Genomic DNA, 23,487 nt, shown 5'->3' with positions numbered 1-23,487 from the left:
CCAGAGTTCAAGGTCACAGAGTTCCGCATTACCCGGGTACCGTAGGACTTCACTAATGTGTGAAGCTTGGCCTGAGCATATGGGGGAGCGGTGTTGAGTGTGGCGGCATTTGGGTTGTGGAGGTTTTTGGCTGCAGGAGCTGGGTTCCTTGGGGCGGGGAGGGCTCTCACCCGCACCCCTCTGGGGCGCCCCATGTGAAACAGCCTGGCACAGAGTCCGGTGGCATGGTTATGGAGGCAGCTGTGTGATCTGGATGATGGTCAATCTCCACATTATTTTTTTTATTCTATTCTGAATGTTCATTTTATTTTTATTATTATTCCCCCCCCCCCTTTTTTTTTGATTCATGGTGAGATACAGTTACAAAGCTTTCATGTTTGAGCTACAGTCATACAATCATCAAATACCCATCCCTTCACCAGTGCACATTTTCCACCACCAAAATCCCCAGTATTACCGCCCCCTCTCATCCTGTTCCAGCTCTTCCCCTGCCTGTGTTGAGCTTATATGGCTGAGCTGGAGGTGGTTTGTGGGTGTGTCTCCCACATACCTAACTTTTGGCTGTTTAATTTCTTGGTAAACTTGGTCCCAAGTTGTTGAGGTCCAGTGAAAAGCACAGCAGCAATTTGGGGGTATCAGGAAGCCTGAAGGCACCATCAGGCTGCTGATGCACTTGTCCCACAGATACAGTGTACTTAAGCCTTAAAAAAATTTTTTTTTTAATTGAATCACTGTCAGAGCTTTACTGTGAGTTCACAAAGCATGTGTGGGTGCAGCACATACACTTGCGTGCATTCCGACAGCGATGTCCCATCCTCCCAAGGCCCAGCAGAGAAACAGAGAGCGATGGGGACTACAGCCTGATGATGAAAATTGCCCCATGTCACCCCCCCCTCCCTTTTATCGAATCACTGTGAGCTACACTTGCAAAGCTTTCATATTTGAGTTTCAGTCATACTATGATCGAACACCCATCCCTCCATTAGTGTAACATTTTCCACCATCAGTGTCCCCAGTATTCCTACCCCGTCCCACCCTACGCCTGCTTCTGTGGCAGGCAGCTTCCCACTTACTCTCTCTTTACTTATGGGCATTATGGTTTGCAATACAGATGAGAGGCCATCATGTTTGTTCCTCTATCTACTTTTTAGCACACATCTCCCATCCTGCGTGATCCCTCCAACCATCATTGACTTAGTGATACCTTCTCTATCCCAGCTTCCTTCTTCCTCAGATCATAAGGCAGGCTTCCAACTATGAAGCAATCTTCTTGGCCCTGTCTCTACTATCTTTGGGTGTTAGTCTCATCACTTAATCACTTAATCCCCGTTATTCATCGATTTATTCGAGCAGGTGCCAGTAACGTCTCCATTCATCCCGGTTGCGTGCTAGCGTAGCCCAATGGTATCTGTTCGTTTTAGGAACATGCAGAGCCTCAAACCGATCATTTAGGGTCTTGACGAAGAAGCCTGACCATCTTATAGGTGGGCGTCCACGTGATCTTTTGATGTCTCGTGGAATCCAATCAGTAATGGCCCTAGTCCAGCGGTTGTCTGTAAACCTCATTACGTGTCCAGCCCATCTGATTTTTGATGTCTTGGCAAATGAGACAGCATCCCTGATTCTTGAGCGTTGACGAAGATCAGAACTCTGGATTCTATCTCTCATTTGAGTGAATCGTGATATTCCAAGTATAGTTCTTTCGATTCCTCTTTGAGAGACCCGAATAGTGTTCTCATCCTGTTTTCGTAGGGTCCAGGTTTCTGAGGCATATGTTAATGCAGGAAGAATAGTGGAATCAAAGAGATGTGCTCGTAGCTGGAGGTTCTTTGTCCTTTTAGTTATTTCTTCAATGCTCTTGAAGGCATTCCAAGCCGCTCTCTTCCTCCTGCGCAACTCAGGTGCCAGGTCATTCATCATGTTGATTTCTCGACCTAGGTATATATAACTGTTGCATTCGGAGATGGTGGTTCTGTTGAGAGCGAATGGAGCGTCAGGAACAAGGCTGTTTCTCATAAACATTGTCTTCGTAAGATTCAGCTGTAGTCCGACCTTTCCACATTCACGGTCAAAGTCGGCCAGCATTTGTGCCGCTTGGCTGATGTTTGGTATTATTAGAACGATGTCATCAGCAAAGCAGAGGTGGTGTAGTTGCCGACCATCTATCTTCACTCCCATGTTTTCCCATTCCAGTCGTCGCATGATGTTCTCGAGGGTGGCACTGAAGAGTTTTGGTGAAATGGTATCACCCTGCCGAACCCCTCTCTTGATATGGATGATTACTTCTTTGTAGAATGGTGAGATCTTGGTAGTGAATCCGCAATAGAGCTCACGAAGGATCCTGATGTATTGAGTTTGTACGCCCTGATTGGCTAGGGCTTCCATGACCGCTTCCGTCTCAACAGAATCAAAGGCCTTCTTTAAATCAATGAACGTTAGACAGAGTGGCATCTTGAACTCCCGAGATACCTCAATGAGCTTGGTTATTGTGTGGATATGGTCGATGGTACTGAATCCTTTTCGGAATCCAGCTTGTTCACATGGTTGTCCTTCATCTAGTGTTCTGCTAATCCTATTCAGGATGACTCGAGTGAATAGTTTGTAGATGACAGACAATAGGCAGATTGGGCGATAGTTGCCAATGTCGTGGATGTCTCCTTTCTTTTATAGTAGTACAGTCCTGCTGGTTTTCCATTGGGATGGAACCTTGCATTCAGACAGGTAGCGTGTGAAGAGTCGAGCCAATGTATTGATGAGTACTGATGGTAAGTTCTTCAGGTGTTCAGGTCTGATCTTGTCTGGGCCAGGTGCTCTTTGTTTCTTTACCGACGAGATGGCATGTTGGATTTCGGAAGGGAGAACATTGGGAACGACATATCCATCATGCGGTATGTGGTATGTGGGCAAGTGGATGTGGCTATTAAAGAGATCTGAGTAGAAGTCATGAATAATCTTCTCCATTGCCCTTCTGGAAGATGTGATAGATCCATCATGATGTCGGAGGGCAGTCATCTTGGTTTTGTAGTTGGTGAAGGACAGGCGGGCATTACGAATGTTTTTCCCAGCTTCTGCTGCATCTACCAGTACTGCTGCTCTCCTGTTTTTGAGGTCATCCTTGATGGCTTCTCTGCACTGTTTTGCCAGTTCGGACGTTCGCTTGTGGTTGCCTGAGGCACGTGCCAAGCCACGTTGGCGAATAAGTTCAAGAGTGTTCGAAGAAAGACGGTTTTTTGTGGTTATCTCTCTCTTGGCATTCCTTGCACAATCATGGAGGTGCTGAATCATTCGATCGTATTCCTCATCAATGTTGTCAATGACGGCATCTTCCCATGTTGCCGCAACAGAGCCAAAGAGCTCCCAGTTGGTGGTTGTTCTGGGAGTCCTCTTCTTAAACCTTGCATTCTTTTCTCCTCGTTCTGTGAGGTAGAATTTTGCACGAAGAAGACGGTGGTCTGATCCCGTTTGGAATTTTGGGACAACAGCAACATCGGCTAGGCAAAACCGCCGATTGAAAATGATGTGGTCTATTTCATTGTGGAACCGTCCATCGGGAGACTCCCATATCCAACGTTTAGATTCAGCCTTTTGGAATTGTGAGTTACCATGGAAGGTTTTGGTTGACATGATGAACTCAGACAGTCTGTCACCCTGTTCGTTCCATTCCAGGCCATGGGTTCCGATGTGGAGTTCATCGACTGATCTTCTTGGTCCTATCTTGGCATTAAAATCACCGACAATGATCTTGTAGAAGGTGTGATCTTCTTTATAGAACTTCTCCAGCTCCATGTAGAATTTCTCAGTTTCTCTTTCACCATAACTGGATGTTGGTGCATAGACAACAAAGATAGAAACTGCCGGTAGTGAGCCACATTTATTCAAGTGTAATCGTCTGATTCGGGTTGTTAGGCATTCACATGAATCAATGCTCGTGACTAGGTTTGTGTTGACAAGGATACCGACACCACCGACGCCTCTTTTATCACATGTTCCAAGGAACAGTTCTTCTCCAGTGTCGAAAACAGCATGATGGGATTGATGTCTTCTCATTTCGGTCAGACCAATGATGTCGTACTTGATCTTTCGTGCTGTACCATAAGGTCTTCAATGGATGCAGCAGATGCCAGCGTACGAGCATTAAAAGTACAGACAATCATTTTTGTTTTTCTGCGTTTTGGCAGCCTATGTCTGCCTTGGTGTTTTATCAGCCTCTCCTTCCATATCCTTCTCGACTCTGCATATTCAGGGTTAGGGAAATGAGATCCATTTATTACTGGATTTGGCATATCAATTTGGTCTATTTGGCATAGACTATGGATAGCTTGCCAGGCTCTGCCGTGCGGGTTGGATATTTAAGGATATTTAAGGTACCCTGAAAACTTAGAGAAAAGTAAATAAATAGTCGCGTGGCCGCATTCCCCGGGAGCTCCCGGGAGCTTGTTGTGATAATCTCTGGATCCTGGCCGTTGTTGGGTTTACATGGCAGTTGGAGGGTGTAACTGTCTAGCTACTGACAGGTCCAGTCCCAAACCGTGCAGGCTTGGAGATCTCAGCCCCGGGTCCCACACACCTGGGTTCCTCTGCCAGTTCTGTTATGTCTGAGGCTTATCCAAGTGTGTGGAGAGTGGTCCCAGTAAGGCCTTGGTTGGGGCCTGGAGGTCTTCAGCTGTTGGGCCCTGGCGAGGATAGTCAGACACAGGGTAGGAGACTCTGCCTTGTGCTCTCCCGGGAGCTTGTTGTGATAATCTCTGGATCCTGGCCGTTGTTGGGGTTACACGGCAGTTGGAGGGTGTAACTGTCTAGCTACTGACAGGTCCAGTCCCAAACCGTGCAGGCTTGGAGATCTCAGCCCCGGGTCCCACACACCTGGGTTCCTCTGCAGTTCTGTTATGTCTGAGGCTTATCCAAGTGTGTGGAGAGTGGTCCCAGTAAGGCCTTGGTTGGGGCCTGGAGGTCTTCAGCTGTTGGGCCCTGGCGAGGATAGTTAGTATCGTTATCGTTAGTATCGTTAGTCTCATATTATGATAAAAAATGGATCCTTTAATGCAGAGCTGTAGCATACTTATAGAACATCTGAGGCGAGTTGAGGTATAGGATCTAGGTGTGATTATTTGCATAGATAAAACATCTGGAAACTTACATAGATCATTTACATAGATAAAACAGGACGTTCTCTTGGGGAGCTTAGAAGAATATTCAGTTTCTTGATTTCCCATTGGGTATGTTGTTGTTGCCATTATTATTACTTGGGACATACCCAACAGTGTAAGTGAATATTTTGAATAAGTGCTCTTGGGTAATTCTTAATGGTATTTGGGGATCATGCAGTGTTAGGGATCAAACCCTAGGCTCCAGCATGCAACGCATGTGCTCAAGATCTTTGAGCTATTTCCTTGGCCCTCTTAATATGGTACTAATAAGTGAAGACTAAAACATAAAATAACTACTCACATCTGAAAACATGGTGACTCTTTTAAATAAAATGGAGGGGCAGTTGACTTGAATAATTTATAAACAAAATTAAAGAGAGTCATAGTTTGGGGCTCACAGAAATTTTATTATCCATTTGCTTCTCTGAGATATAGAAATAACTATAATAAATTAGTATCTTCTGTCTGTGTACTATTTTTTTTCAAGGATAACCTTAAGTTTTAATCTCAAAGCTATGAATAACAAGTTACGTAGAAAATATCCAAAATTCTCCATTTCATGATGTTTCATTATGACTCTCCCATTTCTTAATGTCTATAATTTCTATGATATGTAATTCATAAAACCTGTATCTATGATGACAAATACAAATTATATCTGTGAATTTATGTGGGTGGTATTTTCTGACCAGAAGCAAAAAGTAGCCTTACTGTCACTTCATTTAAAATATTTTAATACATAGTTAACAGATACCTTGAATGGTTTGTCATTAGTTTGATTGATATTTCTTTATAAATTGATTTAAAATTTGTCTTATGTGATTAAATACGCCTGTTAATTTTCTCATGATTCAAGAAATATTAGTTTTTAATTAATTTTTATTAAGTAAATTTTGGATTTAATTAACTAATGAGAGTGACATGGAGTTCTTATCTAGTTTTCATATCATATTTTTTCTCTTCTAGCAACATGATGCAGAAGTTCAACATTTAGCTGAAGTTCTGAAAGAGAAAAATAAAGAAAACAAGAGGCTGAGGTCTTCTTTTGATGCATTGAAAGAATTGAATGATAACTTAAAAAAACAGGTAATGACTTTTCATACGTATCAGATTATGTAACATGTATTAGAATTATTTATATAGAAAAATCTAATTAGCTTTATTACAAGGTATTTTCAAATATAGAATCTAGGAGATAGTTTAGTGACCTGAGCATATGCGTTATAAACAGGGTATCTGGGTTTTATCACATATATGATCCTGTGAGTGTCATTGGGCTTCTGTGGGAGAGAACCTTTGTGCTTCTCTGGAAGCAACCCTGGAGCCTGGCTCAAAATACAAAAATAGAAAATAAAAAATTTATAAAGTACTCTTTAAAGTACACTTTAAAAATATTCAAAATGTGTTTATGGAATGACTTCGCATTTCTCCATTCACCTTGATTCGGGTTGCTGTTAGAGTGCTGCTTCTGTTGAGGGAGCATTTGTCTCCAAGTTTTGCTTTTCTTTTTCCTCATGTAGATTGGCAGGGACAGAGGAGCAGCCAATACACAATACTACTGTTTGTGCCTGGCTGAAGCTGGTGGTGTTTTATAGCATACTAGGTGTTTAACATCCTCACTGGGGCTCTGCACCAGGAGCTTCTTGTGTTTTCTCTTCACTGGAGAGGGAGAAAGAAGATTCCTTGTGAAAAGCATATTCTCATGTGTGGTAATCACTGTTAGGATAACTAAAGAAAATATTCTTAAATTTTGTTTTCCCTCATCCACTGTTTTAGCTATTGATTTTTGTGATCTGAAATTTGTTATGTATGAGTATTACTATATTAAAAGTGATGCAGAAAAGAAAATTTGATAGCCCAGGAAATTTCTTGATTTAATACCTTTTATTATAAGGGTTGGAGAGAGTGTAGGATTAAGGTACATATTTTGCATATAGATTTTTTGGTATATGCGCTGCTGAAGAGAGCACACTTTCCATATAGTTGACTTGTCCTTGGTCCTTGGCACTACATGTTCCCTCCAGCATTGCCAGGTGTAGCTTTTAAGTCAACTATATGCATATAAAGAACGTTAGCACCATAAGTCAACTATACACATATAAGGAACTATATGCATATAGTTGGCTTGTTCTTGATTCTTAGCGCCACATGCCCCCCCCCCCCCCATCACCAGGTATTTTAGTCGCCCCTGAGCACTGGTGAGTTGTGTCCTTGAAGGACCCCAAACACCACTTGAGTGACCCAGGTAATTATTGGCACCACAGTGTTTGAGCATTACCACTCAGGCTTGCACATCGAATCACTGGTTCCTGGGTCCCTGAATCCCTGAACAAGTACTGCATGGGAGATTCCCCTTCAGAATCTTATTGTTACTTTATTGATGTATTTATTTTGAGCCTTACCTGTTGATGCTCAGGAATTACTCCTGGAGGTGCTTGGAGGATCAGGGATGCTTGGGGGCGAACCCAGGTTGGCTGTATACAAGGCAAATGCCCTTTCCAGTGTGTTATCTCCCTGTCCCCTTATTGTACTTTAATATTAGCTGCTTGATCTATATCAGATCACTTATATAAACACAATATACCTGCTATACTCATTCTACTGAGCACTTTGAAGGTTTCAGTCTAGGACATATCTATGAGATACTTGGAAAATAGATGAATATTATATGAACAGTGAAAATAACACATTATCTGCACTGTTGCCTGAGCATTACTTGGAGTGAACTGAGGTACCCAGATATCACTGAGTTTCTATTTATTTATAAAAGGAAGAAGTAATAATTCATTATGCAGTGTATCTAATACATACATTTTAGGTACAGGCATTATGATTTACTAGAAAGTTCAATTAAAACAAACCTTTGGACACTTGACAACAGAACTGAAGTAACCTAGGTAAAGGGAGGGGGGTTGGGAGATGCAGAGGGAGAGGGCAGATGGAATTTAAGTGAGGTGTTTGATAGTTTGCTAGTGATTGGTGTGTACTAACACCAAAATCATGCTGTTTCAAAAATAACATTTTTTGGAGAGTTCAATTAAGAGATACTTCTCATTAAAGCATATGCTTTTGATGGAGCTGCAGAGATAACTCAAGGGTTTAGTGCATGCTTTGCATTCAGGAGGCACAGACTTGATCCCCGGGCACTGCCTGGTCTCCTGAGTATTTACAGGAGTAGCCTCTGAGCTCTGCGGGGTGTCACTCAAAGACTACCCAGATTTGAATAAATAAAATGTATACTTTTGAAATGTTTGGAGTATAACAAATTTTTCATAGATATAATTAACTTTTCCCAACTACTATTAATGTTTTAGGGACAAATGGGGATTTTAGCTCTGATTTTTTTTTACTTAAAAGATTTTAGTTTTGTTACTTTTGGGGTTGGGGTAAGGGAGCACACCTGGGGTTCTGGGGACTGCTCTCAGCTGGGTTCCTTGGTGGTCGTTAGATGCCAAATGCATTGGCCACTGAGCTCCCAAATGCAAAGATGCACTTGAGTCCTTTAAACTGCCTCACTGACCCTTTTAGCTTCTTTAGTCATTAATGTTATCTACCTCTGTTTTGCTACACATTTAGTTATGCAGACTAAATAGATAAGCTAATAGATTGTTTGAGAAGCCTTTAGTATGAAAATAGCTTACTGTTTATATTGAAGTATCTGATTTTTCAAATTTATTTTAGTTAAATGAAGTAAGTGAAGAAAACAAGAGGATGGAGATACAGGCTAAAAGAGTTCAAGCTCGTTTAGATAATTTACAGGTAAATTGCTCAATCTTCTCCTGCATCTTTTTTTTTTTATTAGTGAAACACCATGAGGTACAGTTGTAGATTTACAATTTTTTGTGCTTGGGTTTGATTATACAATGATCAGATACCCATCCCTGCACCAGTGCCCATTTTCCACCACCATGGATAATATCCCCCCCACCCCCATCCCCCCATCCCCCCCGCCTCTGTGGCAGGGCAATCTCCTGTGTTCTCTCTCTCCTTTTGGGTGTTGTGGTCTGCAAAAGAGGCATTGAGTGGCAAACATGTTCAGTCCATAGTCCACTTTCGACATGCATCTCCCCTCCTGGGAGGGTCCTCCAAACACCCTTTATTTGGTGTTCCCTTTTCTGTCTGAGCTGCCCTTTCCTCTAGAATGCCCGACTGGCCACTAAGCTATGGAGTAATTCTCCTGGTGCTGATCTCAGCTATTCTTGGTTATTAATCTCATATTTTGTTACTTTATATCCCCTAGATGAATGCAATCTTTCTATGTCTATCCCTCTCTTTCTGACTCATTTCGCTTAGCATGATACTTTCCATGTTGTACCACTTGTATGTAAATTTCATGACTTCATCTTTTCTAACAGCTACATAGTACTCCATTGTGTAGATGTACCAAAGTTTCTTTAACCAGTCATCTGTTCTTGGGCATTCAGGTTTCTTCCAGTTTCTGGCTATTGTAAAGAGTGCTGCAATGAACAAACAAGTGCAGATGTCACTTCGACTATACATTTTTGCGTCTCTGGGATATATTCCCAGGAGTGGTATTGCTGGGTCAAATGGGAGCTCAATTTCTAATTTTTTGAGAATCGTCCATACTGTTTTCCAGAAGGGCTGAACCAGTGGACATTCCCACCAACAGTGAAGGAGTGTCCCTTTCTCGCCACATCCACGCCAGCATCGGTTGCTTTTGTTCTTTTGAATGTGGGCCAGTCTCTGAGGTGTGAGATGGTATCTCATTGTGGTTTTGATCTGCATCTCCCTGATGATTAATGATGTAGAGCATTTTCTCATGTGCTTTTTTGGCATTCGGATTTCTTCTTTGAGAAAGTTTCTGTTCATTTCATTGCCCCATTTTTGGATGGGGTTGGATGTTTTCTTGTGGAGTTTAACCAGTATTTTGTATATCCTGGATATCAACCCCTTGTCAGATGTGTATTCGGCGAATATCCTTTCTCATTCTGTAGACTGTCTTTGTATTTTGGTCACCGTTTCTTTGGAGGTGCGGAAGCTTCTTAGTTTAAGATAGTCCCATTTATCTATCTCTGTTTTCACTTGCTCGGCCAGTGGCGTGGCATCTTTGAAGATACCATTAGCTTCAATGTCATGGAGGGTTTTGCCAACTTTGTCTTCAATGTACCTTATGGTTTCTGGTCTGATGTTGAGGTCTTTAATCCATTTTGATCTTACTTTTGTACACGGTGTTAGGCAGAGTTCTGAACCCATTTTTTTGCATGTAGCTGTCCAGTGATGCCAGCACAATTTGTTAAAGAGGCTTTCCTTACTCCACTTCACATTACTTGCACCTTTATCAAAGATTAGATGATCATATGATTGAGGGGAGATGTCAGTGTATTCAACCCTGTTCCATTGGTCTGCAGTTCTGCCTTTGTTCCAGTACCATGCTGTTTTAATTATTATTGCTTTGTAGTACAGTTTGAAGTTTGGGAGGTTGATTCCTCCCATTTTCTTTTTCCCAAGAATTGCTTTAGCTATTCGTGGGGGCTTATTGTTCCATATAAATTTCAGGAGTGTTTGCTCCATTTCTTTGAAGAATGTCATGGGTATCCTTATAGGCATTGCATTGAATTTATACAATGCTTTTGATACTGTTGCCATTTTGACAATGTTAAGTCTCCCGACCCATGAGCAGGGGATATCTTTCCATTTCCTCATGTCCTCTTTTATTTCCTGAAGTAGCGTTTTGTAGTTTTCTTTGTACAGGTCCTTTACTTCCTTAGTTAAGCTGATTCCTAAGTACTTGATTTTCTGGGGCACAATTGTGAATGGGATTGTTTTTTTCATGTTGCTTTCTTCTCTCTCACTGTTTGTGTATAGGAATGCCATGGACTTTTGGGTATTGATTTTATAGCCTGCAACTTTACTATACGAGTCTATTGTTTCTAGGAGTTTTTTGGTGGAGGTTATTGGGTTCTCTAAGTATAGTATCATATCATCTGCGAATAGTGAGAGCTTGATTTCTTCCTTTCCTACCTGAATGCCCTTAATATCTTTTTCTTGCCTAATCGCTATTGCAAGTACTTCCAGTACTATATTGAACAGCAGTGGAGAGAGTGGGCATCCTTGTCTCGTCCCTGACCTTAGGGGGAAGGCTCTCAGTTTTTCCCCATTGAGGATGATGCTTGCTGTAGGCTTGTGGTAGATGGCTTTAATTATGTTGAGGAAGGTTCCCTCTATACCCATTTTGGCTAGGGTTTTCATCATAAAGGGGTGCTGGATCTTGTCAAATGCTTTCTCTGCATCTATTGATATAATCATAGGCTTTTTATCTTTTCTTTTGTTGATATGATGGATTATGTTGATTGATTTCCGAATATTGAACCATCCTTGCATCCCTGGGATGAATCCTACTTGGTCATGGTGTATGATCTTTTTGATGAGTAGTTGGATTCTATTTGCTAGTAGTTTGTTGAGGATCTTTGCATCCGTGTTCATCAGGGATATCGGTCTGTAATTCTCTTTCTTTGTGGTATCTCTGTCTGCTTTTGGTATCAGTGTGATATTTGCTTCGTAGAAACTGTTTGGAAGTGTTTTTGATATTTCAATTTTGTGGAAAAGCTTAAAGAGCATTGGGAGTAAGTCCTCTTTAAAGATTTGGAAGAATTCACTAGTGAATCCATCCGGACCAGGACTTTTGTGCTTGGGGAGACTTTTTATTACCATTTCAATTTCCTTGATGGTGATAGGTCTGTTCAGGTATTCCAGGTCTTCTTGGTTCAGCCTTGGGAGTCTGTAGGGGTCTAGGAATTTATCCATTTCCTCGAGGTTTTGATGTTCCGTGGCATACAGTTTCTCAAAGTACTCCCTGAGGATCCTTTGAATTTCTGTAGTTTCTGTTGTAATGACCCCCTTTTCATTTCTGTTTCGGTTTATTAGGGTTTTCTCTCTCCCTTTCTTTGTGAGTTTTGCTAGAGGCTTATCAATCTTGTTAATTTTCTCGAAGAACCAGCTCTTGGTTTCATTGATCTTTCAGATTGTTTTTTGGGTTTCCATCTCGTTAATCTCTGCTCTAAGTTTTATTATTTCCTTTCTCCTGTTCGGGTTGTGCTCCTTTTTTTGGTCCTTCTCCAAGCTCTTAAGCTGTGAGGTTAGGTTACTTATGTGTGCTCGCTCCTCCTTCCTGAGGAATGCTTGTAGAGCTATAAACTTTCCTCTTAACACAGCTTTTGCTGTGTCCCATAAGTTTTGGTAACTCGTGTCCTCATTTTCATTCGTTTCTAGGAATCTTTTGATTTCCTCTTTGATTTCCTGTCTAAGCCACTCGTTGTTCAGTAGAGCACTGTTTAATTTCCAGGTGTTTGATTTAGTTTTCTGTTTTTGTATGTGATTTACTTCTAATTTCAGCGCATTATGGTCTGAGAAGATTGTTGATACAGTCTCTATCTTCTTAATTTTATGGAGGCATGTTTTGTGGCTCAGCATGTGGTCTATCTTGGAGAATGTTCCATGTACACTTGAGAAGAATGTGTATTCAGCTTTTTGTGGATGAAGTGTCCTGTATATATCTACTAAGTGCCTTTCTTCCATTGTTTCCCACAGATGAAGTATGTCCTTGCTAAGCTTGAGTCTGGTTGATCTATCAAGAGGTGACAAAGCAGTGTTGAAGTCTCCCACTAGTATTGTGTTGCTATTGATGTCTTTTTCCAAATCTATGAGTAGTTGTTTTAAGTACTTTGCTGGTCTCTCATTAGGTGCATATACATTTATTATTGTAAGTTCTTCCTGTTGTAATGATCCTTTGATCAATAAGAAATGACCTTCACTGTCTCTTATGACCTTCCTCACTCTGAAATCGATGTGGTCTGATATTAGGATGACTACCCCAGCTTTTTTCTGGGAGCTGTTTGCCTGTAGGATTGTTTTCCAGCCTTTGACTCTGAGTCTGTGTTTGCTTTGACTATTGAGATGTGTTTCTTGCAGGCAGCAGAATGTTGGGTTCAATTTTCTAATCCATCCTGCCACTCTATGTCTTTTAATTGGTGTGTTTAGCCCATTGACATTGAGAGAGATTATTGTTATAGGATTTTGTCCCATTGTTCTGTTGAAATTTGGTGTATTTGAGGGGCCTTTCTTGCCTTAAAGTAGCATTTAGTTGTTCTTGTAACCACGGTTTTGAGTCTATGAAGTTCCTGAGCTGTTGTTTGTCTGTGAAACTGTGTGTTGTTCCTTCTATTATGAATGAGAGTCTCGCTGGGTAAAGTATTTTTGGGGAGGCATTTATTTCATTGAGTTTTTTCACTATGTCCCACCACTGTTTTCGGGCCATAAGGGTTTCATCAGAAAAATCAGCTGTGAATTTTAAGGATGCTCCTTTGTAAGAGATTTCTTTCTTCGATCTTACTGCTTTCAGAATTTTGTCTCTGTCTAAGGTTTTGGTCATTTTGATCAGAATGTGTCTTGGGGTATTTTTATTCGGATTTCTTCTGGCTGGTACCCTTCGGGCCTCCTGAATATGGTCACAAGTTTTCTTCAGCTCTGGAAACGTTGTAGGAATGATGTCTTTGACAGTTTCTTCTTCATCAAGGTTTTCTTCCTGTACCTCTGGGACTCCAATAATTCTTATGTTACCCCTCTTGGCTTCATCACGATCTTCTCTTGCCATCTGTTCCCGAATTGTGAGTCTCTTTTCCATTTTCTGCTCTTTTCTGGAGAGTCTCTGAACTTCATCTCCGAGCTCACTGATTCTGTTCTCAGCAGCTGTTACTCTGCTGCTGAGGCCTTCCACTGAGTTTTTCAATTCGCCTACGAGATTTTTCAGGTCTGACATTTCTGATTTCATTTTCCTCATTTCTGCCTTCAAATCCTCTTGTCTTCTATTGGCATTGCTTTCCATTGTTTCTTTTAGTTCCCTAAGCATCCTAAGTAGCTCCCTCCTGAATTCCTTGTCAGAGAGGTTGTCTAACACTGCAGTACTGTTGGTGTCATCTGGGCTAGACTCTTCCAGAAAGTTTGGTGGGCTTTTGCGTTGCTTTACCATTGTGAAAACTGTGGTTTAGTCCTTAACATTCACTGTTACTATTCTGCTTGATATGCAGTGTGAGTTAAGATAGGCTTATGAGTTATTGGCTACTGTGTTTCTAGTGACTGAGTTAAACTAGAGAAGTTTCCATCGAAGAAGGTAGCTTGTGGTTCCTATGGCATATGAAGTGGGAAAATATTTCGCGGCCGCATTAGCGGCCGCAGCTCCGGAAAAAGTCCCTGGCACTGAGCGAGGAGTTGGGAACTTAGATGGAGCTAGCTGTGCATGTGCAGAGAGGGTCCCAGGCCCTTGGGGGCGGGCTGTACCTGGTTGGAATAGGAGCCGTTCGCTTGGTTGCCCAGAGCTGGGCCTCCGTGCCCGTCCCACGTAGACCAGGGGTAAAACCGGCTTTCTAGGAGGTGGAGCTAGCTGGGCATGCGCACAGAGGGTCCCAGGCCCTTGGGGGCGGGCTGTACCTGGTTGGAATAGGAGCCGTTCGCTTGGTTGCCCAGAGCTGTACTTCAACAGCAGAAATTCTTTTTTCTTCCGCAACCACGAGACCCGCCGGCACTTCCGCCCTCCTGCATTTTAAATGAATTTTTTTTTAAATTTTTAACTACTTGCCTTTTATTTATTTATTTATTTATTTTGGTTATATTTATTTATTGAATCACTGTGGGAAAGGTTACAAAGCTTTCAAGATAAAGTCTCAGTCATACAATGATCAAACACCTTTCCCTTCACCAGTACTTATTTTTCACCACCAAGTACCCCAATGTATCCCCCTTCCCACTCCTCCCTGTGAGGCAGATGATTTCTACTTAACTCTCTCTCTACTTTGATTACATTCATTATCTTCACAAAAGATGCACCATTATTGTTTAGAATTTCCCCCCAACAATCAGAATTGCTGAAAAGGCATTGTAAAATAATTTGTTTTTTTATAGCTGGTTATGAGAACCATATTTTAGATTTCTGATATTTTACTAGGTAAGTCTGGAGGGATTTCTGCCAAAAGCCAGAGAATTACGAGATTGCTTTCTGTGCGTCTGGTGTTATGACTGTGCCAGAGAGCCGCTCATGAGGGGCAACTCGTGACCTCGGTAGGGCGTGAAGGACAAGCCGGAACCGCCCCCTTCCCATGAGACTGCAGTTGCCCCATCACCGCTGGTTCTTATCTGGCTTTCCAATAAGCTCTGAGGCGGTGGTCACCTTTCTGCCGGGTGGGGAGTGAGGGTGCTTGAGGGAGTGGGGGAAGTTGGAAGGGAGCAAAACCCTTTCCCTCCCGGGGAGGCATGGTGCTGTAGTTTAATGCATAGTCCGTTCACTTTTCTGCCGCAAGCTGCCAGGCTCTGGATTAAGTCCTTTTGCCTCTGGAGCCATGGCCATGCCGGAGAGCCGCTCGTGGGGGACAACTCCTTAAATGAATTTTCAAATGATTGCCTTTGGCAGTTATCAACATACTTAGGGCACAGAACATTTCCATCCTCACAGGGATCCATAATTTAACCCTTTGCCATATCCATTTCTTATTTACATCCCTTAAGTTCTGAAACACCTAATTTGCTCCATATATGTAGTTTTGTCATTTCAGGGTTATGTCAGTTCAGTCACACTCTATATAAGTGGGATTTTTATTTTGTTTTGTTTTGGTTTTTGGGCCATATTCAGCTGTCTCAAGGCTTACTCCTGGCAGTACTTAGGGAACTGTAAGTGGTCAGGAATTGTATCATGGTTCTAGGCTTGACCATGTGCCTTAACCCTTACATTATCTCTCCAGTGCCTAGGATTTTATTTTTTAACTCAGCCACATGCCTTAGAGATTGACACATGTTGTTGTACATTTCAGTAGTTTTTTTGTGTTGCTGAGTGATGCTGGTTTGGAGGTTCTAGCAGGGGAGTGCAGGTAGGGCATTTGCCTTGCACGGGGCCAACCCGGGTTTGATTCCTTTGTCCCTTTTGGAGAGCCCGGCAAGCTATCGAGAGTATCTTGCCTGCATGGCAGAGCCTGGCAAGCTCCCAAAAACAGTATGCCAAAAGCAGTAGCAAGTCTCACAATGGAGATGTTACTGGTGCCCGCTTGAGCAAATCGATTAACAGTGGGAGGACAGTGCTAGAGTGCTACACTGCTGATTGATAGTCTCACTCTTTGGAGGGCATTCATGTTGTTTTCAGTATTTGGCAATTATAATAAAGATGTTATTAGAATGGGGACACATGTGGCTATGCTCAGGGCTTGCTCCTCCCTCTGCACTGAGGAATCACTTCTGGCAAGTTGGGGACCGTATGTTGTGAGGATCTAATTTGGATTGGCAGCTGTTTGCAAGGCAAACACCCTATCCATTTACTATAATGCCACCATGCCTCAGCTCTATATGGCCCTTGACCTGTAATTGATTTTGATTTATAGACATGTATCTTTTTTTTTGAGCAGAGGAAGTATGAATTTATGACAGTACAGCGCTTGAAAGGAAATTCTCATGCTGCTCATGAAATTAAAAGTTTGAAACAAGAAAAAGTGCCAGTTTCAAAAAGTAATAAGGTATGTTATCAAAAATTTATCTTTGTTCTTAAATCTTTTTTTTTTTTATTTATTTTTATTTTTTTTATTTTTATTTTTTTATTTATTTATTGAATCACTGTGGGAAAGGTTACAAAGCTTTCAGGTTTATGTCTCAGTAATGCAAATATCAAACACATTTCCCTTTACCAATACTTATTTTTTTACCATGAAGAACCCCAATAAAACCCCACCCCCCACCCCTCCCCGTCCCTTGTTCTTAAATCTTAAAGAAAATTTTTTTTCTTGCAAATATTCTTTATTTTCAGGTTGAGTAGAGTTTCCCAAGTGGTGTCAGTTGACCCAGGGACCACTCCCAGCAGTACTTGGCCATCAGGTCAGTGCTAGGACCTGGGGATGTGATGCTGGAACCTGTGTCCCCAGAAACCACCTGAGTCTCCCTTGCGATTCCTGGGAGGATTCCTGGGAGACTGTAATGCCAGAGACAGGAGTGGGCTGGTCCATGAGAGGCCTGCACCTTCACTCCTACATCACCTCCCTAGCCCTTGGCAACATTTTTTTTTGCTACAAAAAGATTTCTTTTTTTTTTTCTTTTTGGGTCACACCCAGCGATGCACAGAGGTTACTCCTGGTTCTGCACTCAGGAATCACCCCTGGCAGTGCTCAGGGGACCATATGGGATGCTGGGAATCGAACCCGGGTTGGCTGCATGCAAGGCAAATGCCCTACCCGCTGTGCTATTGCTCCAGCTCCAGCTACAAAAAGATTTACTGTAATTCTTTTACAGATAAATATCTTTAGAATATTTCAAATATGCTTTTATTTGCAAGACCAAAATATTTCAATCATTATATTGATAAATCATAAGACATTTAAGTGTAATATCAGCTTTATTCTTTGCTATGTTTCGAGTTTCCACAATTATTTAATACTCTTTTCTCTCAAGGCTATCATCTGGCCCTAAATAAGTTCTTTTTACTTATTCTTAATTTTACTTTGGTTTGGCGACCATACTTGGTGATGCTGTGCTGTTACTCTTGGCTCTGTGCTCAGGAATAACTTGTGGAGTATTTGGGGTACCTTTGGGGTTCAAGAGATCAAACCTGGGTTGCCTGCATGCAAGGCAGACGACCTGCCCAATTTATTATTTTTTTTAATAGGTTTTGGGTCACACCTGGCAGTACTCCGGAATTACTCCTGGAGGTGCTTGAGGGGGGGGTCATATGTGGTGCTGGAGATTGAACCCAGGTCAGCTGAGTGCAAGGAAAGGGCCTTACATGCTCTTCATTCGCTCCAGCCACCGTATTTTTAATCCGGTTATTTTTTAAACTCTGATGTGTAAATTACGTACAGTCACACAGATCCTATAATTTTCTTTACTGTATTCACAAATTAGGATTTTTACATATTCATGGACCTGACCAAGCAGGTAGAGGAACATATCCCAGTAGCTGACCTGCTGATGTCTTTCAGTGTCAGAGAACCTGACTGGGAGTTGACTTGTGCCGCTCACCCGCTATTATCTACCGTGTGAGAGCAGATCCTTAGAGCACTTCATGCAGTCTTGATGGGCTCGTAGAAGTTTTGTCAACAGGACGTGGAAGCATGTAAAGGAGAATGACCACAGCCACATAAGTGTGTTAGCCCAGGCCTTTAGTTTCTCTATCCATGTCCAGTAGATAAACTGCATCAAGATGGCAAGATCAACCTACACTCTGTTAAAGGCCTGCCTTCTCTACTGACTTGGTCACTGTTTCTCCCTCTTCAAATAGGGCTGCCCCTGATCTACCGCTGTTTGGCTTACTTTCCTCTTTGTCGGGCAGTGCATTAATACAGAGGCACTCTTGGGGTGTGTGTGTGTGTGTGTGTGTGTGTGTGTGTGTGTGTGTGTGTGAATTATAAATGGATATACACACGCACACATAACACAAAACCTTTCAGAGTCTAAGGTGATGTTAGGTGAAACAAAGGTGGAAAATTAAAAGAGGGCTAGAGCATAGTACTGCTGGTATGGCACTTATTTTGCAGGAGACTCACCTGGGTTTGATTCCCCAGTAACCCTTATGTTTTCGTGAGCCCACCAGTAATGATCCCTGAGCATAGAGCCTTGAGCAATGCTCGGTGTGGCTCAGAAAACCAAACCAAACAAACAAAGAAAAATAGGGTCCAGAGAGACAACTCGATGGACTGAAGTTGTGCTTTATATGCGGGAACCCTAGATTCAGTTGTCACATTAATTATATGGTCCCCCAAGCACTAAGTCTGGGGTAGCCCTTGAGCTCTGTTGGATGTGCTCCTAAAATCAAATGTGGGAAACAAAATAAAAGATATACTGAGGGATTGGTGAAATTACTCAGAGGGCTAGAGCTCCTGCTTTGAATGTGGAAGCCTAGATTTGACCCCTGGCACGGCATGGTTTCCTGTACCACTGGGCGCAATCCTTGAGCAGGGAACCAGGAAGAGTCTGCAGGGAATGCCTGTTGGACCCCCCCACCTCAATAAATAGAGCAGTCGGAGGCTCAGAAGATTCCTCAATGGGCTAGTGTGCAAATGCATGTTTTGCTTGTTGGAGACTCAGGTTTGATGGCTCCTCTTGATCCCCTGAAATCTGCTGAAGTAGCAGCAGTGGTGGATGTGGCCCTGAAATCTAAAAGTTAACCTGGGAATAAAGATTTTTATACTAAAATATAAAAATGATTGTTTTCATCTAAAGTTTGTATTTGGAGTGTTCATGTTTGGGCCAAAGGTTGAGTTCATGCTTTGCATACAGGAAGCCTGGGTTTGATTCCTAGTACCATTTGGAGTATTCATGTTTGGACCAAAGGTTGAGTTCATGCTTTGCATACAGGAAGCCTGGGTTTGATTCCTAGTACCACATGGCCCCCTGGCAGCATCAGTAGTGGTTGCAAGCATGGAGCTGAAAATAGTCCTTAAGCATTGCCAGGTATTGCCCAAATACCAAAAAAAAAAAGAAGTGTATAACATTTTGTTTTCAATTACATGATTATTTTTGTGAATGTGTTTATGCTTAATACTAGCTTTTTATATTTCTGGTTTTTCATATTTTTCAAAAACTAATTAAATTTAACATATTTTCTTGGTTAAAGTTTAATGTGATAAATGTTGGATTAAATGCACATAAAAGTGACTTAAAGGAATACTTAAAAATGGTCTTGATTTGCAGGGCTGGAGCAATAGCACAGCGGGTAGGGTGTTTCCCTTGCACGCGGCCTATCCAGGTTCAATTCCCAGCATCCCATATGGCCCCCTGAGCACCGCCAGGAGTAATTCCTGAGTGCAGAGTCAGGAGTAATCCCTGTGCATCGCTGGGTATGACCCAAAAAGAAAAAAAATGGTCTTGATTTGCAATTTTTTGGCAGTATTTCATTCTGAATCTTTTCTTCCCATGTCAGTAGATTTAGAGAACAGGATTTCTAAGGGAAGAAAATATATATACATGTATATTTTTATGTGTACATTTCTTATTTGAGAATAATATGCTATTGTACTATTATGATATTATAATGCTATTATACTATTATATAATGGGCTGGAGCTATAGCACAATGGGTAGGGTGTTTGCCTTGCACGTGGCCGACCAAGGGATCTGCCTCTCTCGGAGAGCCCGGCAAGCTACTGAGAGTATCTTGCCCCCATAGCAGAATTTGGCAAGCTCCCCGTGGTGTATTCAATATGCCAAAAACAGTAACAACAAGTCTCACAATGGAGATGTTACTGCTGCCTGCTTGAGCAAATCGGATGATCAACATGATCAACTGGAGGACAGTGCTACAGTATAATGCAATGACAAGGACAGAAACAATGTTCAGGGAAAGAAGAGAATACTATTCATACAGTGGTGGGATTTATTTAGCCTTTGAAATAAGTTTTTACTATCTTTCAGTGCTTCATACTTTGTTTTTGTTTTGCTTGGATTTTGTCTGATGGTACTCAGGACTTACTTCTGCCAGGACCCTGGGTGGTGCTGGAGATTAAAGAACCCAGGTCCTGTCACATGAAAGGCAAGTGCCTTTTCTGCTGTATTTTCTCTGCCCCATGTGTTTCATATTCTTGTGTTAAAGGCAGTTTTTTTTTGTTTGCTTTTTCTCTGTTAACAGATTTAAAGAATTTTAATTAAAATTCTTTTGATAACAGTTTATCCTTATTAGTAGGGCCTATTGCCCTACTAAAAATATTTAGTTTGGAATTTCTATCATTTGAAGAATTGTCATTTAGTACATATTTTAGTGAAGTGAATTTAGGTAGATTTTAATTGCTTACCAGATTTAAAGCTTGCCTTTGATGTTTTATAATTTGGAAACTGAAAGAATTGCTTGATCAAATATTTTTTACATGTAGGTACTGCTTAATGGCCAAGTTTATGAACTCTTAACAGTCTTCATGGACTGGATTTCAGATCATCATCTTAGCAAACAGAAAAATGAAGAATCTGGATTGGATGGTGAAAAACCACTGCTCAAATTTGCTTCTCAGAAAACTGGTATTCAAGAAAAGTGTGTAAAGGTTTGTTTTCAATTTGAAATTATTATACAGTAGAGAAGAAAAGTTTTAAGTACAGAACTTTTTGCAGATTTTACCAAGAGAAAATATTGAAAATATTTTTGACAGAAAATTGACTCTATGGTAGTTCTAGAACTTTCGTTACATACTCAGTTAAAATCAATTTATGTTTACTTTTTTAATAAAATAGAAATTTATTTTTTAATAGAGGCCAGAAATTAAAAAACTACTTCAAAGAAGGCAAAAAACTATTAGAGTTAGGAAAATGAAATGAAATATGCTGGGAAAAAAAATAAAGCCGGGTTCGATTCCCAGCTTCCCATATGGTCCCGTGAGTACCGCCAGGAGTAATTCCTGAGAACATGAACCAGGAGTAACCTCTGTGCAACTCTGGGTGTGACCCAAAAAGCAAAACAAAAAAGAAAAGAAATATGTAAAAATCTTTGTAAAATTATAGGAAACTAATCCCAGTTAATTATTTTTATTTTGTTTTTATCATGAAGAGGTGAGTAGTTTTATTTTAAAGAAGCTTCTTAACCAAGAGAAATGATAATTTAAATTATAAACATTAGTTGGAATATATGATCATTAGAGATTTAAGCTGTATTTCATAGGAAATATATTAAAACTTTGAAGAGTAGTTATCATTTATTTTTGTCTAATATTTTCATAAATGATTTTATGGTTATTAGCCAGCATATTTCAAAGGTTAGTTTTAGAAAATTTATTTTAGAAAGTTATTTACATCAGTGAGATGTAAATGTGGGAAGGCACTAAGAGGAATAAAGGAAGGAAGAAATAAGAAGGAAGTGAGGTCATTTCCTATTTGTATTATGTAAGTATAGCAAATTAAACTCCCCAGTTAAAAGTACTAAAATTTAAACTCTCTATTTAAAAGTACTAAAATTAGCTGAATAGATTTTTTTAAAAGTGACATGGGGAGGTCAGGATAGAGGAGATAATGTAGCAGTTTGGACATATGCATTGCATGTGCCCACCCCCATTTGATCCCAGGTACATTGTGGCCCTCTTACTATTTCTGAGTACTTTTCCCCCCAGTTCCATGGGGCCTGAGATGCAAAGCATCCTTAGGATCTAGAATTTGACTCAGTTGACTGATTTAAAATCTCCAGGAGAGGCTCTGGGGCCACCCAGTATTCCTTGAGAGGATCTACTCCACTTTTGAACAAATTAAGCTGTTTGTTTTCTGCCAAAGACTCTGCAGATACACACAGGGTGAAAGTAAAAAGAATAGAAGATACTCCATGTAGATGCTAGATGAAAGAGTGTAGGGATAGTTGAGAAAAACTATCTGGCAAAATGAGTCAGTAACTATTAAAAGAGACAAAGCAGGTCATTACATAATTATAAAAGATCAGTTCACTAATTATACAGGACTGAAATATGCACAATTATCAGTTTCTGAATAAAGCAAGCATTATCTTCAAGTGAATGAAAGTAATAAATAGAAATACTTTGGGGTTTAATATTACAGTGTTTCAGAAAGTTAAAGGAGGTAGCACCTCTGAACTCATTCTCTTAAGTTTTCATTACCCTTACAGCAAAGTCAGATCTTTATGCAATAAAACAAAACATAACGTGGATGGATCTGGAAAGTATCATGCTGAGTAAAATGACTTCTTAGAAGGATAGATACAGAATGGTCTCTCATATGTGGATGTAAAGACATAAGAGAACAGAGGGCTAAAGGCAACAGAACTTGATAACTGGTCTAGAGATTGTGCTTGTGGGAGGAACAGGAGTGGGTTAAAGTGGATGGAAGGTATGGTCTTGGAAGCTTGTGTGCATGAAGCCTTCATATTTACAATATTGTAAATCATGGTGTGTAAAATAAAAAATAAAACTGAAACTTGAAATAACAACAAAACTTTAAAAACAGGAAACTAATGAGATAAGATTTTTGTTGCTAAAATTTTGTTTGTGCCTCTCCACTTAGATGCTTACTTTCTGTCTCCAGTGGCATAGAGGAGAGAAGAGGAAGAATTTCTTCACAAAAGAAAATTATGCCCAACCTCTAGCCTTCAAATTTGAAACATATCTACTTTAAATTTTTATCACCATTTCTATTAAATGAAATGCCTAACTGGAAAAAAAAAAGAAAGCTATAGACCAATATCCATGATATATTTAGGCATGAATCCTCAACAGAGCCTAGCAAACCAAATTGAACAGCATAGTAAAAGTTTATACCTAATGATCAAAAGATATTTATTTTATATATATTTTTGGATTCATATAAGAATTATAGCCAAATTCAGTATCCTGAAACTTTTCGTGACACTGCTCAGAGTGATCCCTATAGTGCTCCT

At 40.8% G+C, this 23,487-nt stretch overlaps 1 protein-coding gene across 7 annotated transcripts in view; it reads left to right on the top strand.

The window, feature by feature from the left end:
• The window catches only part of CCDC138 (coiled-coil domain containing 138), a 113,622-nt gene that overhangs the window by 44,912 nt on the left and 45,223 nt on the right, over positions 1-23,487 (top strand). For all 7 annotated transcript variants that reach the window (XM_056114679.1, XM_056114678.1, XM_056114683.1 and 4 more), the window contains exons 7-10: positions 6,114-6,233; positions 8,829-8,906; positions 16,550-16,657; positions 20,996-21,160. In XM_056114679.1, coding sequence (XP_055970654.1) covers positions 6,114-6,233; positions 8,829-8,906; positions 16,550-16,657; positions 20,996-21,160 — 471 coding nt within the window. The remainder of the gene's footprint in view (positions 1-6,113; positions 6,234-8,828; positions 8,907-16,549; positions 16,658-20,995; positions 21,161-23,487) is intronic.

This window comes from Sorex fumeus, unplaced genomic scaffold (genome assembly GCF_029834395.1).
Source record: "Sorex fumeus unplaced genomic scaffold, SorFum_2.1 ptg000026l, whole genome shotgun sequence".
Taxonomy (NCBI): domain Eukaryota; kingdom Metazoa; phylum Chordata; class Mammalia; order Eulipotyphla; family Soricidae; genus Sorex; species Sorex fumeus.
The sequence above is the reverse complement of the archived record's forward strand: the minus strand, read 5'-3'. Positions and strand labels throughout refer to the sequence as shown.